The sequence below is a fragment of the Danio rerio genome, chromosome 20, assembly GCF_052040795.2.
Source record: "Danio rerio strain M-AB ecotype USA chromosome 20, GRCz13ab, whole genome shotgun sequence".
In the NCBI taxonomy this organism is placed as follows: Eukaryota; Metazoa; Chordata; class Actinopteri; order Cypriniformes; family Danionidae; genus Danio; species Danio rerio.
Window position 1 is genome coordinate 35,985,417 of NC_141040.1, and position 19,584 is coordinate 36,005,000.

Consider the following 19,584-nt stretch of genomic DNA (forward strand, 5'->3'; position numbering starts at 1 on the left):
AAACAAACTAAAAACCATCTAAACTAATCAAGAGGTAAGCTTTTTAATGCCTTCAGATTAGTCATGTGAGCCCTTTGAGATTTTACACAATTAATAGCCATTAATACACTTAATTACAATGAATAATGATATTGTACCTACAGTATGTGTATGAGGTCATAAACACTTTTTCATAAAATCTTGTGAATTGAAAATAATTACTATAACGGTAACACTTTATTTTGAGTAATAGTAGACTGTCTGCTTAATATCTGTTGATACTGCTCCTTCAACAGACATTTAACTGACTATAAGAAACTTTGCAAGTACATTTTAACTTACACTAACCCCAACCTGACAGTCTACTTATAATCTAATGAGAATTAGTTGGCATGTAGATGCAATGTAACTTAAATTCATCAACTGGACCATCAAAATAAAGTGCGACCAGAAATTATTTAACGTTTAATATTTTTGCACAAAAAAAGGAAATGTCTCTAAATTCTAAAGCACTTAGATCATTTTAAAGTTCCATTAAAAAGATTGTTTAGGAAAGAGCCATTAGCACTGTAGGCATCTTCCGTATCAATTCTTTCATTTACTCTCTCTGCTGGTGTCTTTTAATCTGACATGTCACAAACTGTTAAAGGATAAATGACTGAGATATGTGTGTGTAAATGGATTAACACTGGGAGGGTAAAGCAATACTAGTAAGTTTTGACCCTAAGGGCCATTTACGGACTTTGTTGTTATATTTTGAAAATGCAAAATGCAGAAAGCCTTTGGGATTAGGACAATAGAAAATACAGTCTGTAAAGTATAATAATCAATATAAAAGTGTGTGTGTGTGGGAGTGTGTAAATACCTCTGCTCTTTGGAGATTTGCTTTGAACATTGTTCACATTAGAATCAGTAATTGTGATCTTCTCTTCTGAGCTCTCTTCCTCCAACTGGAACTGAGCAACATTGTCCCTCAGAAAATCCCAAATCTTGCCTGTATACCAGGATCTGGGAGCAAAATTAACATATGGTAGATTAGAGTCTGATGTGTTCATTCTAATTAAGGTTTTACCAAATAATATCAGCTGATTACAGCTGAACAGCCTGATTACAGCCTGAAATAACAAAATGTATGTATCAATTTAATGACCAGTCTCAGGATCAATGGATGAAACTAATAAAGCTGAAGAAACCAAGCCTTTGCGCTTTGGACCAATCAATAAACAGCAATTAGAAAAACAAGCAAGCGATGCTCAATTAACTGATACAGAAGATTACTATGGCTTGACTAAAGACCAACAACACAAACAAACAACACACATTCACTAGAAAATATTCAACTTTAACATAGAGTACAATTCAAATGTTGGTGTTTTCTGGAATCTTTTATGCTCGCCAAGGGTAATATTAAATAAATATTATATTACAAATAATATTCAGTAGTGGTCAAATATTATTACAATTTAAAATAACTGTTTTCTATTTAAATATATTTTATAATGTCATTTATTTCTGTCATAAACACGTTTATATATTATAATAATATTCATAGCCGTCACTCCAGTCTTCACTGCCACACGGTTCTAGAGAGAACATTCTAATAAACAGATTTGGTTACCTATTTAAAAAAAAAAAAAAAAAATATATATATATATATATATATATATATATATATATATATATATATATATATATATATATATATATATATATATATATATATATATATATTGTTATTATTATTATTAATGAGCAAATAAACATGCAAACAAACAAATACATATGTAAATTAAATAAATTAAAAACTATTTAATCGTTTTTTTATTTGTTATTTTTTATTTATTGAATTTATTAATTATTCAATTGTATTAATTATTGATTTATTATTATTATTATTATTATTATTATTATTTATGCCCCCATGCTTTTGTATGTGTAAATCCTGTAATCTTTAACAAAAATGTAACTAAATTACACTGCTTGCCCCTTTGTCCAAATTTCACACTAAAAAAACTGTAATCACGAGCTACATAAGTGTCTTGGACTCTCACAGCTCTCTGATGTTCGGGCAAACATGAGCTGCTGGAATGAGATACGACTCCAAGATCCTGCAGGGCTGCAACATGGAGTAAATGACCTCAGGAGATTCTACTTTGATACTGACTAGCCAAGCCTTACAAAAAAAGTACTCTCCAGAAGTTATGACAGCAAGATGTGTGCACTCATCTCATAGCAATTTATTTCTCCAAAATACGACAATATACTGTGTGTACTGGTCTCGGAAGAGTCTCCGAAACCCAGAAACTCATCAGAGTGTAAATTACAAGACACCACGCCGTGTTTCCCAAAACAGAGCAGAAGTGAGAGTTATGCTGAGGAAGTGACAATAAACTACAGTCAAACGTTAGAGAAGAGAAAGCTGCGCACAAACTTCAGAACAACATTCCTGCAGTAACTCGATTAAGCCTGAACATCGGTGAAGGCCAGTCGTTTGTTTGCAGAACAACAGAATAGTGTCTGCAGCCCATTTCCTCCTAATAAGGGTGGCATCTGTCCACACGGTGAGGGAAAAAAAGCATTCTGTGGATCGCAGAGCACAGCTTAATGAAGCTTGTTAGCACATACCACAGACATAAAGACAAAGCTGCAGGCAGAGAGAACAGATTAATAGCTGTAATGCTTAGCCAAAAGCAAAAACTTGTGAGACAGCCTCATTTTAAATGTTAAGAATAGTAACAAAAGTTGATAGCCTACAAAAAAAATGACAAATTTCCTATCAAAATGTTTTAAAGGTGGTAAGCAACAGATGTAGTGATGTATTCTTCCATATTGTGATGTATATCCTCCAGAAATGTGAACATTTATATTTACATTTATTCATTTAGCCCTTCAAATCACTAGGCATACAGTATACAGATTCCAAGTTTAAGTTAGTTTAGCAGGTTTTCTTTTTTTATTGATTGAATCTTTGTAATTGAATGTTTGTAGGAAAGTGTATGGTGCATATAGAGGAAGATGAAAGAGTATGGTTTGTCCAGCCCACTCATGTGTGAAGCACACTCAGAATCGCACAATGTCATTCAAAGAACATGGAGCGTTTATAAGAAAGTGTCTGGTGCAATTGGAGAGTTTGATGTTATGCTTATGTTACCATCCATAAAGCACATGTGAAAAGTACTTTGCACAGGGTAAAGGTGGTTTTGGTACATTTTAATGGTTAAAATGTGTGAAATGTAAGTTATGCGTAAATAATTTCTGTGTAAAAATAGGGCAGTAAAGTTAAGTAAAGTTTCTACCTTACTAAAGGCTTCTTTCTCATTGTGTACTTAATAAGAAAGGATATACGTGACCTCAAGTTGTTTCCATGTCACTTCTCACATTTGTGTGGTTGTGAGATGTAGTTTGGACAAAGTTGTCAGCGATTCTCCTATTTTAAAGTCATGCATTGTCACCAATCCATCTTGCAATGTAAACAAAGCAGTGACGAAATGCTAGCCTAAGTAGATACAGTGTGAAAACACCTGTGATGCGACTACTTTGAAAATCCTGCAGTTTGAACTCGGCATAAGTGGTTTTGTCCATCATTGTTGATTTGAAAAAAAAAATCCAGTTAACATTATTTATTTTATTTTTAATTTAAAGTGTAGATGAATCGTTCACAGGCGACGCAGTGGCGCAGTAGGTAGTGCTGTCGCCTCACAGCAAGAAGGTCGCTGGGTCGCTGGTTCGAGCCTCGGCTCAGTTAGTATTTCTGTGTGGAATTTGCATGTTCTCCCTGCGTTCATGTAGGTTTCCTACGGGTGCTCCGGTTTCCCCCACAGTCCAAAGACATGCGCTACAGGTGAACTGAATAGGCTAAATTGTCCGTAGTGTGTGTGTGTGTGTGTGTGTGTGTGTGTGTGTGTGTGTGTGTGTGTGTGTGTGTGTGTGTGTGTGTGTGTGTGTGTGTGTGTGTGTGTGTGAATGAGTGTGTGTTGATGTTTCCCAGAGATGGGTTGCGGCTGGAAGGGCATCCGCTGAGTAAAAACATGCTGGATAAGTTGGCGGTTCATTCTGCTGTGGCGACCCCAAATTAATAAAGGGAATAAGCCAACAAGAAAATGAACGAAAGAATTGTTTACAATTATATCAATAACAAGCATGGTCCAACAGTTTAGGACATGAGTACTTTTTCTGCTGTGAACATTGTAAAAAAAAAAAAATCTGCGGATTAATGCGAAATTATTTTTAGAGTTTCAAAACAGAATTATATGAAATAAAAAATAATACATTTTAATCTTTTATTTAATGTTTACAATGTAAATTCAATTAGATCCACTTATTTGGTAAACAAAGCAATTCTCTCATATAATATCTCTACTAAAAGACATAGTCAAGACATACAAACTGTATTGTAAATAAATCAAATAAACATTTTCATATTTGTCAATAATATTACTGAAATGTATTTAAAAACTGAATAAATGTGAATTTACACACATTTCCACAAGTAAATAAATGGACTCGATGGGCTAAAAATCTGCAGATTTCTGCACGTGCAGATTCTGTGTGGGCCTAGACATCAGCAGGAATACTCAGAAATGATGGTTACCAGAAACTATAAAAAATCTTTTTCTATGACCCACAGTAATTTGTAAATTGCGTATTACCCTTATTTTGGCATATGAATTCTTAAGTCAAGTCAAGACAAACTATGCTATTTTTCTGTAATAAATGTTTTTTTTTTTTTTTTAAACTTATGCACATTCGACTATAAAGTAAAATTCTGTAGGCACAAGACATCAACATGATGTCATGTTGACGTTGTACCCCAACGACATGGGGACGTTGGATTTTATTTTGAAAGAAAATAGGATTGACGTCAGAACTCAACGTCAGGTCGACGTCAATGTCCAACCTAAAATCAACCATATGACAACGTCTAATCATGTTAGTCCTTGACGTTGTGTGAACGTTACCACTATGACATCTATCAGATGTTGGAATTTGGTCACTTTCCAACAAAACCTAAAATCAACCAAATATAAACGTAATTTAACATCGATACTGGACGTCAAAATAACGTTGTTCTTAGATGCTGGGTAGACATTGAATTTTGGTCACTTATGATGTTGTGTACCTGCTGAGAAACATTTATGCTGCCTTTTATCTAATACACCACAGCATTTGCAAACCTCAGGAATGCACAGTATAAGCAACATGTTGAGTGATATTTTAAAAGGCTCACTTTAAAGGAATCATCTCCGGTATCCATCCAGTGAGACAGTGGATGATCGTAAACTCTCCAAACTCTCTCCCGGAGCCTGAGACTGGAGTACTGGTGAGAGAAATCATAACATTAAAGGATACTTGTATGCCGGATGGCCATAAAATAAATTTAAAAACCTATGAGCAAACACTAGAATACCAGAAAAAGATGATCCTTTCAAAAAATGCACACTCAGTTCCACTTCCATTATGCTGAGACGTTGATCTGTTCATGTCTAAATGTATGTGTGTATGCGACCTCTTGCTCTCTTTCTCTGAAGAAACCAGATGGCTGATGCTCTAATTGTGCCTCACGGGATGCTGTATTCAACCAGTCCGGCAGCTATTAATTAACTGCGCGATTTCACTGTTCATCTTCACGCAAAGAGCCATTCCATCATTATCACTGCCACACAAGAACACAAGCTTGCTTCAAACAGGCCGTGCCGTGGCTTGCTTCAGGTGAGTCACGACTATGATCGCTTCAGTGCCAAATCTTGGAACCTTGGCAGTAATGAATTTTACAGCTTGTATATGTGTGTTAATTGGGAAAAAAGCCCCCTGGAAGGACACTATTGTGCATTTTGTTTCCTGAACATTTTATAAAAAAAACATAAATGATTAACAGGCTGAAAGATGGCTCATTTCCTAAGCTAGATTAAACATTTACAACATGAATAAATTGGTTGACTCATTCTTTTGGAGCACAAATCAGAAATTCTGAATTATGTATTTGTTCATTTGTATGCAATACATGGCAACATCCTTAAACTATCATGATAGTGGTCCATATATTCCAAGAAGAACTCAACAGATATCAACTATACCTCCTAAATGCACGAGCACAACGCTCACTTTTACAAACTAATATTTTGCTGGCATGACAATCAAGTATGAACCTCAATGGTTCTAGTGCAACAATGAAACAAGATTGATTTTGATCAAATCTGAATGCTGTAAACACTGCTCACTGATCAATGTTTATATGTGAACAAAAGCATGAATTAAATCTGCTGGTCTTAAAATACAATCATGTCTATTTTTTTTGAGGCAGCACAGTTTTGTGTGAACGACTTTCAATAGAGGGACAGAAATCTCATAAAGCAGTCATAAGTGGTGTTTTAAACACTGATGTAATTTGCAACTAAACTACCAAACTATGATGTATCATTTTAAAAATAACAAGTGTTTTCGGAAATCTGTTGGAGATACACAGTTTGAACCATGTTAGTTAAAGCGTAAAACTTCCCAAATAATGTTCCATAAGGGGATAAAGTAACAGCTTTTAAGATAAAATTATCATTATATATATATATATATATATATATATATATATATATATATATATATATATATATATATATATATATATATATATATATATATATATATATATATATATATATATATATATATATATATATATATATATATATAAGCCCCCCTGTTTATTTTTTTCCCAAATTCTGTTTAAGCTTCAAAATGAATGAATAGAACATAGCCAGGAACTTTTTCTAACTACAACCCTAGAAGTTTAGTTACAAACACACAAATTTGCATTGCTATTTGGAAATGTTTGTTGACACGGTGGATTTAGGAACAACGGAACTTGCAAAAGTATAGGCTAAAGATGGTTTTGGGAAATGCACCCCTAAATGGTTTTGTGAACTAAGTCAAATAATTGAAAAGATCAAGTCAAGTTCATAATTAATTCAACCATTCATGTGTTTGAATTACAACTATAGATACTCACTCAGTACTGGCTACCTTTAGTATGCCTTTTGCCAACAGCATAGGCCATAGCTCGGATTGGTTTGTGGTAGCAGGAAGCAGCAGATTATTATCCTTGTCAAAGGGTAACATGTCATCAACAGTAATCTTCCTCCAACTTCCCTAAAAAAGCAGAACAAAATCCTTCTAAAAATAAAATATTCATTATTGTTAAAAATGTGGAATCCTAAACCATTTTAGTCTGTTAAAAAATTTTTATCATATAATGATGTAACAGGGTGACATGGTGGCTCAGTGGTTAGCACTGTCGCCTGACAGCAAGAAGGTCGCTGGTTGGAGTCCCGGCTGGGCCAGTTTCCCCCATGCGCTATAGACCATTTTAATGTGGCCATGTCATTGACCCATGAACATTTCCTGCTTGTTATCAAACTACTTCATCACTGCAAGAAGAGCCAATTCAATCATAACTTAATGTTAAAACAGCTATCATAACATTATTTATCAATATGTGGCTCTTTTTGAATTCCCGGAAGCTGTAGAAATGATAAATGTAAAACAGGAAACACATTGGGACTATTGTTTTTGTTTACATCTCTCAAAATGGTCTATAGGTCAATTGAATAAACTAAATTGGTTGTAGTGTATGTGTGTGAATGAGTGTGTATGGATGTTTCCCAGCACTGGATTGCAACTGGAAGGGCATCCTCTGTGTAAAACATGCTGGAATAGTTGGTGGTTCATTCAGTTCTAGAGACTCCTTTATAAATAATGGGACTAAGTAAAAAGAATGAATGAAGAAGATATGACCATTTCGTTTTTATTATTGTTAGTTTGTTTTTATTTACTCATTCATTTATTTTTTTATTATAGGATACACCTCTTTTGTATATTCCTTCTTTTAGATGTTGCCAAGCCTCTCCTGCTAAATGATAACTTATGGACTGAACAAATATGGTACACTCTGTTTGCTCACTGTCAACTCAGAAACTCTGGAATTATATTTATTTTGTTTTTATGTTTTTTATTTTTCTTTCAGTGTCGTGGTTGTGGTAGAGAAGGGGTGATGTAATGCTTTAAATTGTAAATGTAAAAAACTCTATAAATAAATATTTAAAAAATGAATGAATGAATGAATGAATGAATGAATGAATGAATGAATGAATGAATGAATGAAGTAACACTCTACAATAAAGCTGTATTAGTTAATGTTACTAAAACATTTACAAACAGGAACAAACAATAACCAATTCATTGATTACAGCATTTATTTATGTTGCACATTGTTAGGTTGTGTTACCTCACAGTGCATTAACTAAAGTAAACAAGCATGAGTTTAGATGTTAACAATGCATTGGTAAATGTTGATCTATGATTAATAAATGCTGTACAAGTATTGCTCAAAATTAGTCTTGATTGGTAAACACATTAGCAAATGAAACCTTATTGTAAAGTGTGACCTATAATGACATATTTCATCTGGTCAGGCCATTAATAGTCTGATTTCTGATATTCTGATATATATATATATATATATATATATATATATATATATATATATATAAAACAGGAATAGAAAATTCAGTTTTAATGATCTGCTCATCAGCAAACTAATCCAAACAAAACCAAAGGTGCATCAATCAGAAGTTAGGTAAGCCTTTAAAGTCCATGGTTCATTAGTGTGCATTTTGCACACAGTAAAAGGAGCCATGTAAAATGCAATGATAAACATCATTAACTCTAGCATAAGTAAAAATTAAAGAGAGTGATCTTAGAAGATCAGTCAGCAACAAAATAAGTAGTGTCCAGTGCAGTACACCTTATCTAAATTGTTCCTGGATTAAGAGACTGTTACTTTCCTATTCTTTGATATCACCCGTCAAACAAATCCCTGTTACCGCTGTGCAGGTCAGTGTTGCCTCATTTAGTACTGGGACCTGTTAAGGTAAATAATTGTTTCTTGGTTTCTCATGCCCAGAGGACAGAACAGTCTGACAGTCACAGCTTTTACTGACTCTCCTGGCTCGCTGATAAGCATTGTGCTCACACTTAATCACTGTCTAAAGGACACAGTGTCCTTCCAGCAGGAGAATGTGGACATCTGCTGCAATAGGTGTTAAGCGGCGCGATATGTTGTGTTTTTAATAATATAACCAACCTGAGGCATTTTATGCATAATATCACCGTCTGAAACCTCTCATTCATTAAAGGGACTGAAAATGATGTCTATATTTACTCACCCTTCACTTGTTTTAAACCTGTGTGAATTTCAATTTTCTGTTAAACACAAAAGAAGATATTTTGAAAGTAGCTGGATACTAGTAACCATGTATTCGTTGTTCCTACTACAGAAGTAAGCTTTCTTCACATTAGTCCCTTTTTACACATGCAGACCTTTCCGGAAAATTACTGGCAATTTTCAGGAAAAGTTTGTATGAGTGAACAGGCCCTTTTTAAAAATATCGGTAAATTAGTTTCGGAAGTTTTCTGGAAAGAGAAGTTGTAACATTACCAGTAATCTGCCAGAATGCTGCACTTTGAGAACGCAGAAGGAAGACTGCCAGAAAGAGCACGTTCACGCTTAGAACACGTGAGACGTGTACTCTAGCCAATCAGAACCTTTAGACACATTTACATCCGTGCTTTTATGAAAATAAAAGCCTTTGAATATTTTTACAGACACATTTAGCTGCTAGATGTTAGTCAAATAACGTTTCTGTGCTCTTTCTTAATGTCAACTGTGTAAAAGAGCACCCGCACACACACATATTATGAACATCTCGACATGCAAAAGTGTTTCTCTATATGTTTTCATCAAAGTTGTTCACAATACTTTTCCATCCACAGAGTTTTTTAATGTAGTCAAATGTTTACAAATGCAAGAGCAGCCATTTAGAGGTCATTTCTGGTTAATGGTGTCCATTTACCAGTATTTTGAAATGGATGTGTGAATGGTCTTTTCTGGAAAAATTCCGGAACGTCCTTGCCTGTGTGAACAGCGCTTTTTTAAATTTACCAGTAAAGTCATTCCAGATATTTTCTGGATATTTTCACATCACTATGTGAAATGGGCTGATGTCTTCTTTTGTGTCCAACAGAACATAGAAACTCATAAAGATTTAGAACCATTTGAGCGCGAGTATATAGTGAGTAAACTTTCTTTTTTGGGCGAACCATTCCTATAAAGATGCTTTTGTATTCAACAAAATGGAAACAAAATACACTGTGGTTTATGTGGGGGTTCTTTTGCAGAAAATTAAGTACATAACTTTTCTTTGTACAGCAAAAGGTACTGTCATCATTTTCCATTGTTGATCCAATGTTGCGCAATACAGAGCTGAAAGGAAATCCAGGGAATGTTGTTCGCAGCAGGTGTTCAATTAAGACATTTAATACATAAGTTTCAGTGCTGGTTTGTTGGCATTGTTTTCATTGTGTTAAATTGTTTGTGCTTACTTCTTTCTTTCTTTTCATTTATAAGCCATGATGAGCGTCATGGTGGGTAACATGATCGCTTCACAGCAAAAAGGTGAAGGTTTAAGCCTCGGCTGGGTCAATAGGCATTTTTGTGCTGAGTTTTCATGTTATCTCCATGTTAGCGTGGATTTCTTCTAGGTGCTCCAAATCCAAAGACATGTGCTATAGGTGAATTTGGTTGGTTAAATTGTCCGCAGTGTATGTGGTTGCAGCTGGAAGGGCATCCTCTGCATAAAACTTGCTGGATAAGTTGATGGTTCATTCCGCTGTGGTGACCCCAGATTAATAAAGGGACTAAGCCGAAAAAAAAAAAAGAATGAATGAATGAATAAGTCATGATGTCATTTCATTCATTCATTCATTCATTCATTTTCTTTTTGGCTTAGTCTCTTTCTTAATCTGGGGTGACCACAGCGGAATGAACCGCCAACTCATCCAGCATGTTTTACATATTGGATGCCCATCCAGCTGCAACAAATCACTGGGAAACATCCATACACACTTATTTACTCTCATACACTAAGGCCAATTTAGTGTAACCAATTCACCTATACAGCATGTCTTTGGACTGTAGGGGAAACTGGAGCACCCAGAGGAAACCCATACAAACATGAGGAAAACATGCAAACTCTAAAGAGATATGCCAACTGGCCCAGCCGAGGCTCAAACCAGCAATCATCTTGCTGTGAGGCCACCGTGATGCCCACATGGTGTTTTTGTGTATATAATTTAGACACTAAAATATCACACAAACCAGTATTATGTGGTGCCCATACTCAACCTGAACTTACCAGCCAGTACAGTTTAATGACATACTTCCCATAGGTGTTATATAAGGGCATGTGGTCCTTTCCTGCTTTGCACAGGGAGTAGATGTGTTCCCAGGGTTTCCAAAGGGTGGGAACTGTTTCTGTGGAGACGACTTTGTCCTCTCTGGTGTTGCAGACTTTCCACAGAATGTGGCACTCACTAATGATCCATCGCATGAGCTGTGTGAGGGGTAACCTTAACTTAACGCCAAACACACTAATAAAGCTTTGCTCAAATAGAAAATGATTCACAAACTCACCTCACTTGAGAATAAATGCTCATTTGCTGAGGTGAGGTCAAAAGTATCTGCATTTTCCACCACAACTGGAATCTGTTTTAAATGACAAAATGCATTAGGTTAGGAACTGAATTTTCACTTCTAGACTAACCTTTGTGAGTAGATGAGTTTTGTTTTTCAGAAATAATGCATTACATATATTTGTTAAATTGAAACACATGTTTTATTTGCTCTGGAACACATGTTACAAATACAAATGCATCGAATAAATGTATCCTTGTTGAGCAGAACAGACATTTCTCATTCATTCATTTTCCTTCGGCTTTGTCATCAGGGGTCACCACAGCAGAAAGAACCGCCAACTTATCCAGAATATGTTTTACACAGCGGATGCCCTTCCAGCTGCAACCCAGTACTGGAAAACATCCGAACACACTCATTCACACACATATACGGCCAATTGTCATTCATTCATTTATTTCCTTTTCGGCTCACTCCCTTTATTATTCTAGGGTCAGCTGCACCCTAGTGCTGGGAAACATCCAAACATACTCTTTCTCACTCATATACTACAACCAATTTAGTTTATTCAATTCACCTATAGCGCATGTATTTGCACTAGTGGGGGAAACCGGAGCACCCGGAGGAAACCCAGGCAAGCACGGGCAGAACAAGGAAACTCCACACAGAAATGCCAACTGACCACACCAGGACTTGAACCAGCGAACTTCTTGCTGTGAAGTCACACTGAACCACCGTGTCACCCACAAACATTTCTAAAGCACTAAATAAATATAAATATAACTAATTGTTGTTGTTTACACTCTGTAATAAATATTAACAGAGGAAATAAAAGAAATAAACCAGTTTCTTCTCAAATGCATTACCCCACCACTGTCACTGATCATATTGACAGTCTGAAAGACATGATTCAATTATTTGAATCATTTTATTATTTGAATATTTGATAGTCTTCTGTTAATGGACTTTTAATCAAATGCAAATTGAAGGCTCCTGCTATTACTAACATTCTTGAAGAAAAGAGTCAAAACATTTTTTTAATTCCAATTGTTGCCATGGAAATGACAACAGAGCTAAACTACATGCGTTCTGTCAATTAAACATCTTAAATGCAGCTAGTCAGATGGCAAAAAAATAATTGGTTTCAGAGCTCTAGTTCCTACCCTTGATTATATTTGGATTTTGCTGCTTTTATGTGAGGTTTTTAACATCCCGTGACTTGCCCATTGTAGACTCATCTAAACAAGAGGAATAATATGAAATGTTCTGCCAGCATGAGGTAATTTAATCACAACCCCTACTCATATGAAAGCAGCATAAACAGATTTCATCAATTAAGCTCTGCATTACAGCTAAAATTGGATTGGAATGACTGTTAAAAAACAGGGTCAACATCAAATGGACATTTATGCGTGTTTGTTGGTTATAGTTTAGTTTAATGTTGGTCTAGAACTTTGCATTACACTCAATTAAAATTAATCTCACTTCTCAAATCAAGCTTTGAAGGTAGCTGAAATATGTTGTTATGCCAAAGCTAAAAATGTGACTTAGTGTCCTTAATGTCCACTTAGGTTAATGGAGTTTGTTGGACCTGCTGCGTTGGACTTAACTCTTACCTTTTTAAGTATGAACTCTGAAGGTCGTTTCCAAGTGTGTATCCTCAAGGAAGAAGGAAGTTCAACCTTCCCTTCTGGGTCATCGAAGAGCTGTTGGTTACATAAAATTTACAGTAAAAGCAATTTAAGAATGTGCTGTGTTTATCTAGCTCTGAAGCCAAGCAGTTTACTGAAACAGTTTACTGACACCAACATAACAACTTTGAATACTTCATAACTTCATAATTTAATTATTATTAAATAAACAACAACTGAATATTCAATCTTGATTTGTATTTTTAAGCTCACCTTGCTATCCTTGGGGGTTTTAGGTGCATCCCATTTTTCTGCATTGACATCTGTGTCATTCCACTCCGGCCAGAGAGAAATGAGACTCTTTTTTGACTCTACAGGACTTTCTGATGCACCAACCAACGATGATGCTCTAAAGACAATGCAGGATTTGTAGTATAATCAGGTAATGCTACTGTATATAGCGTTCAGAATGCCTTGTTATTAGCAACACCAGAGGCAGTTAAGTGAACTGTAGCCAGTTATTTATTACTCACAATTGTGCACTTAAGTGACTGTGTCCACAAACTTAGAATTTAGCGTACTACACTTGAGTTAGAACTTTCTCTATGAATCAATAATGTTCCACATAGCATGAGTATGATTAGCATTAATTAAACCAAATACTGTTAAATCCTTTCTTACTGTCTTTCCTAAATCATTTCTTGTGGTTAATAGAATAGTAAAGTGACCCTTTAATCCATAATTGGTAGTAATAATAATAATAATAATAATAATAATAATAATAATAATAACAACAATTATAATAATAATTCCTTGCATTTACATAGAACTTTTCTGGACACTCAAAGCTCTTTACACATTTTTGGGTGAAACTCCTCATCCACCACCAGTGTGCAGCATCCACCTGGATGACACGACCGCGACAGCAGCCATATTGCACCAGATGGCACACCACACACCAGCTGATTGGTAAATAGAAGACAGATAAAGCCAATTGTGGTATGGGGATTGTTAGGGGGCCATGATGGACAGAGGCCAATGGGTTAAACATACGGAACAAAATCAATGCCAAAAGTATTGAAACAAAAAGCTTGTTAAATAGCTCACTGAAAAAATAATACACTGAATTAACAACTGCTTGCATTTTCATGAGATCACACTTAGCTGATGATTGATTATAAAGCTTGTTTTGCATGCCCTGTGCTCATAAGGTCCTTGAGCCTGGGGCTCCCACCCATTTGCAAGGCGAGTGGCGAGTTTGAGCTCAGGTAAATCTCGTGAACTCCCCTGATGTAGTAGCTAATAAACAGATAGTGATTATTCTTAAGAGAAACTTACTAAGAGCATGTTTATGGTGCAGATTTGGATTAGTCAATGAACTTAAATTGCATGTTTTTGGACGGTGGGAGGAAACCGGGGAACCCAGGGGAAATCCACGTGAGCACAGGGAGAACGTGTAACCTCCGCACAGAAACGTCAGTTGGGTTGGTAAGGACCAGAACCAGGGATGTTCTTGCTGTGAGGCAACAGTGCTAACCACTGGGCAAACTTCACATATTGACTTGAACTGCCAGGGTTTGTCATTTAGGTCCTTGAATTTCACCAGCTGTTTATTTAAGCAGTCAATATTTCAAATCAAAACACAATTTCATACTTAAATTCAATACTTCATATTCAACTTTCATATTTCACTTCTAAAATATTAAGTTCTGTTTAAAAATGCAAAGTATAATATAAAAAAATGCAATTTTCAGTTCGTTTTATTTCAATTCAACAATTACAACATTAAATCCGGAAACTGCAGGAAAAGCAATAGATTGCAGATATCTTAGGAGGTTGTGGAGGGTCTGTTTTCTCAAAACCAGTGCTTTACACATTCACAGTGAAAAAAAGTGATATCTAAAAATGCTAACATGTAGCCCCTTTAAAATGGACAAGTATCGATTTAATTATTATTACTGCTAAGAAAGCATTCATATTGACATGTAATTGGTCTTTCAACATTTTAGAAATAAAAATTGATTTGTATGCATTTATTTTTAATTTATAGTATATAGCAGATTCACAATTTGCCCAAAAAAAAATAGATTTCAAAATTTACAATATTTTGTAGCCTTCCAAACACTGCAAGGGATGTAAACAAAAACAATGGTCCCAGGGTATTTCCTGTTTTATACTTTTCATTTCTACAGCTTCCGAGAATCCAAAATGAGCCACAAATAAATAATGCTATGATAGCCGTTTTAATATGAAGTTATGATTGAACTGTCTTGTTACAGTAATTAAATAGTTTGATAACAAGCAGGAAATTTCCATGGGCCAATGACATGCCCAAATTAAAATGGTTTGAATTTAACGCACAATGATTTGATAGTATAAAAACATAGATTAAAACAATTTAGTAAAATATGATATAATAGCTAAACGCTAAATAACTAATGAAAGCAGTAATACACCGAATAAAATTAAGGCACTCACTTAAGCGGATAGGAAATTTTAATAAATCAACTAATTTTGTCAAAATCAAAAAGTATCAAATCCATAGATTATTATTTAGGTAAAACAACATTGACGAGCCCAAAAACAAATACATTAAAGTTTTAAGGTGAAATAAAGGATTTGTTATTTACACAGTGAGTGATTTATTTACATTGTGGAAATATGTCAAGGCCATCAACACGCCAAGGATGAATTAACGAATAGTCAGCTAAATCTTACTCTTTTTTGGGAGAGTGTCCGGGCGAAGAAGCGACGAGGCTGGAGGCGGACGCCTTTTTCTTGGGTGTCTTCGACATTGCAAGCGTATGTAGGTCTTATTTCTTATTCTAAGAGTTCATGATCTGAAGGAACACTTGGCTGATTAAAGCACAAAAGATAATGATGAATAGGAAGCGATGCCCAGGGTGACACTCAGTCAGCAAGGAAAGTTTGCTATGTTGCTAGGCGACAGGCCCGCTCGGGATTGCCGACAGCTCGAGCGCAGCTCAGAGCTTTATTACCTCCTCGTGCCAATGAACTCCTCCTGACCTGCTCAAACAAACCCCTGAGTCTATTCTCTGGTGTTTGGCGATGGGAATTGGGAACAGACTCGTTTTTCAAACAGTTCAGTTCAGAGAATCGATTCCAAAATAACTGAATCACTTACCCTTTAACTCATCGCGTTATTGCGTCATCACGCACCACCTGTCAGTTCCACCTTTTACAGGTATTTCTGTCGAGCTTTTAAAAATAGGGTTAGGGTTCAAATAAATTTGCTTAAAATGCTTAAAACTAAATTGTATTATCAAACATTTAATGAGAAGAATATGTTTTAACAGAAGTTACTCCTGTATAGTCAACGAAAACCATCATGGGGCAGGCCTAAAGAAAAAAAAGTGGCCATTTTCTCCCCATGCAGTGTTTCTTTGATTCAAATGATGACAATGTTTTGTAAAGCTTTTTTTACTTTAAACAGCCTACTCAATATGAGTTAGAATTCATTGGTTCATTCATTTTCTTTTCGACTTAGTCCCTTTATAAATTTGGGGTCGCCACAGCGGAATGAACCGCCAACTTATCCAGCATACGTTTTTATGCAGCGGATGCCCTTCCTCTCAGCTACATCTCTGGGAAATATCCATACACACTTATACACTACGGAAAATTTACCCTACCCAATTCACCTGTACCACATGTCTTTGGACTGTGGGGGAAACCGGAGCACCTGGAGGAAAAACTCGTGAACACTGGGCGAACATGCAAACTCCACACAGAAACGTCAACTGACCCAGCCGAGGCACGAACCAAGGACCTTGTTGCTGTGAGGCTACAGCATTACCTACTGCACCACTGCGTCATCTGAGTTAGAGTTGTTCAGTATAAATTTATCAGTGTAGTTATCTAGGTTCCTGGGCACTACCATATCTTAGGACCTGAAGTGGGGTGCTTACATTGACTCTATTGTCAAAAAAGTTCAACAAAGGCTGTAACTCCTTCGTCAGCAGAGGAAGTTCAACCTTCCAAAGGAGCTGCTAAAACAGTCCTCCACTTGAATCAGTCTGCACTTTAATAACTCTCTGGTTTAGCTCAGCTACCAAATCCGACCTCCGAAGACTACGTTAAATAGTTCAAACTGCTAAGTGAATCAGTGGTAGCCTACATCCCTCCCTACTCACTAAAAAATGTACTTATCCAGAGCGAGCAGAAAGGCTGCCAAAATCACCCTGGACCCCTCACACCCAGCACACTGCCTCTCTGAACTTTTACCTTCTGGTCAATGCTACAGAGCACTGCGCACCAGAACAGCCCAACACAGAAAAAGTTTCTTTTCACAGGCAATCCATCTCATGAACACTTGAAGATAGTAATTGTGAAACAAACATCACTACTTGCTATACAATTTAAATACACATATACACTTATTTATTTGACAACGTACTTTACATGCCAATTTGCACATAACAGCTGCACATATCACGTTGTATATAGTGATATACCTGTACATATACTTGTCAATTTGTACATTTGCATTCATCACTTACTTGTATTTTTAAAAAGTATATATTAATCTGTCTCTGTCATTCTGTTGAACTGTAGAAGCTCTGTCACAAAAACAATTTCCACTTATGTGTGAATATACCTGGCAATAAACAAGCAGCCAAACTGAGTTTTCTTCGCAGGATGTCAGGGCGCACCCTTATGGATAGGGTGAGAAGCTCTGTCACACGGGAGGAACTCAGAGTAGAGCTGCTGCTCCTCCACATCGAGAGAAGTCAGCTGAGGTGGCTCGGGCATCTGTTTCAGATGCCTACCTAAGGAGGTGTTCCAGGCATTTTCCACCGTGAGGAGGCCTTTGGGGAAGACCCAGGACATGCTGGAGGGATTATGTCTCTCGGCTGGCCTTGGAACAAATCAGGATCCTCCTGGAGAAGCTAGTAGAAGTCTCTGGGGAGAGAGAAGTCTGGAGTTCTCTCCAAAGACTGCTGCCCCCACGACCCAGCCCCGGAAAATCGGTTAAAAATGAATGAATGAATGAATGAATGAATGAATGAATGATTGAATTAAAGCATCTTAACGGAGTACATTTTATTACCTCATTGGTTCACAAGCTGCCAATCAACTGCAGAGTTGGTGCTCTGATGCTTTCTTTTTTAAACAGTTTTTTGACATCTTCATCACATTGTTATTATAATCATACTTTTGTGATTTAATTTAACATTTTAAGGCACATTCTCTCACATATTCATTGAAAAACTCATCACCACTTTAAAACATTTTATTGTCATTGTTACTTCAACAGACATTTGTTTGCAAACTTGATAAATTTGATCATCCAGCATGTTAAAAAGGTATATCTGCCTTTGTTGTAGAATAAAGCCATGGATCGAGCACATGCTCAGATCCCTCCTTCAGTACCAATTAAAAAACTATTTATAAACACTTGAATATTAACATTTACGAGCCTGAGGAAACCCAACATGATTTTATTCTCTGAACCAGATATTTACAAGCTTATAGCCCAATATTCTTACAGATCTCTTATTAAACTTTCTTTTTCCTCATGATAAAATTTGTACACTTCAAGACCTTCAAGACTAGTCATGGTTGGATCTTCACAACAGACTAAATGCCCTGGGAATACAGACTATTTTGTCATAAAGTGACATCTTGAGAACTTTTTTTTTTCCTGCAAAATTTAGGGTGGCAATTCCCAGCAGCGAACGCAAATAGTCCAGAATATATTAAAACAGCTCACCCTATTTAATCTAATTTTGGCTAAGAACTTCTACTGGTATTTACCTGGTCCTATGACACCCATTTTGTATCATTCATTCATATGTACACGTACACATTGAAGTAACTTGCTTGTCACACACATACACACACACACAAAAGCGACAAATGTGGAACAGGGCCAGAGAAAAAGAGATAAACAGTCAAACACAGCAATAGAAATTTGTTTTCATCTGATCCTCCAGCAGTGATGTCGTCTTGCCATTTAGAGCCCAAACTGATACGTATCTGTCAACCCCTGAATATGTTAGTGATCCATGGGTTTGATCTGTTGAATTTGTTGAGCTCGCTTTCTGGCCTCCTGCCTGCTTTCCGTGGCAAATGATGGGACACACGTGAGCGTCCGCACTAGCAGCAACCTGACTTGCTCTCAGCAGGAGCAGTTTGTTGGTCTAGTTTAATCTTGTCACCATTGTTCTCTTCGTACGGAAGACCTTTATCATTGAGAAGGATGTTCTCCACCAAGAACCGGGCAGCCTCGTCCACGTTGATGTTCTCCTGCAGTGAACAGAGTCAAATGTTAAAGGGATAGGTCATGTAAAAATAATTCCTCACACTAGCTATGTTTCCATGAACCTATTTTTATGTGCATTTTGGAGATGGAAATGGCAACATGTGCATCAATTTTGAAAACGTGCACAAAAAACGTATTCGCATAACAGAGTAGAATAAGCTTTTTAT

The 19,584-nt window shown here is 36.2% G+C and overlaps 2 protein-coding genes across 9 annotated transcripts in view; both read right to left on the reverse strand.

Annotated features, from left to right (window-relative positions):
• Positions 1-16,098, reverse strand: part of adgb (androglobin) — a 77,678-nt gene extending 61,580 nt beyond the window's left edge. For all 8 annotated transcript variants that reach the window (XM_087298351.2, XM_087298350.2, XM_087298347.2 and 5 more), the window contains exons 1-8: positions 15,850-16,098; positions 13,405-13,540; positions 13,117-13,206; positions 11,501-11,572; positions 11,223-11,420; positions 6,980-7,119; positions 5,207-5,296; positions 845-987 (exon numbers count right to left, since the gene is read on the reverse strand). In XM_087298351.2, the coding sequence (XP_087154477.1) occupies positions 845-987; positions 5,207-5,296; positions 6,980-7,119; positions 11,223-11,420; positions 11,501-11,572; positions 13,117-13,206; positions 13,405-13,540; positions 15,850-15,926 (946 nt within the window). In that variant the 5' untranslated portion in view covers positions 15,927-16,098. The remainder of the gene's footprint in view (positions 1-844; positions 988-5,206; positions 5,297-6,979; positions 7,120-11,222; positions 11,421-11,500; positions 11,573-13,116; positions 13,207-13,404; positions 13,541-15,849) is intronic.
• Positions 16,099-18,370: 2,272 nt separating this feature from the next.
• Positions 18,371-19,584, reverse strand: part of rab32a (RAB32a, member RAS oncogene family) — a 36,610-nt gene continuing 35,396 nt past the window's right edge. The window contains 1 exon segment of the mRNA NM_201332.1: positions 18,371-19,401. Coding sequence (NP_958489.1) covers positions 19,252-19,401 — 150 coding nt within the window. The 3' untranslated portion in view covers positions 18,371-19,251.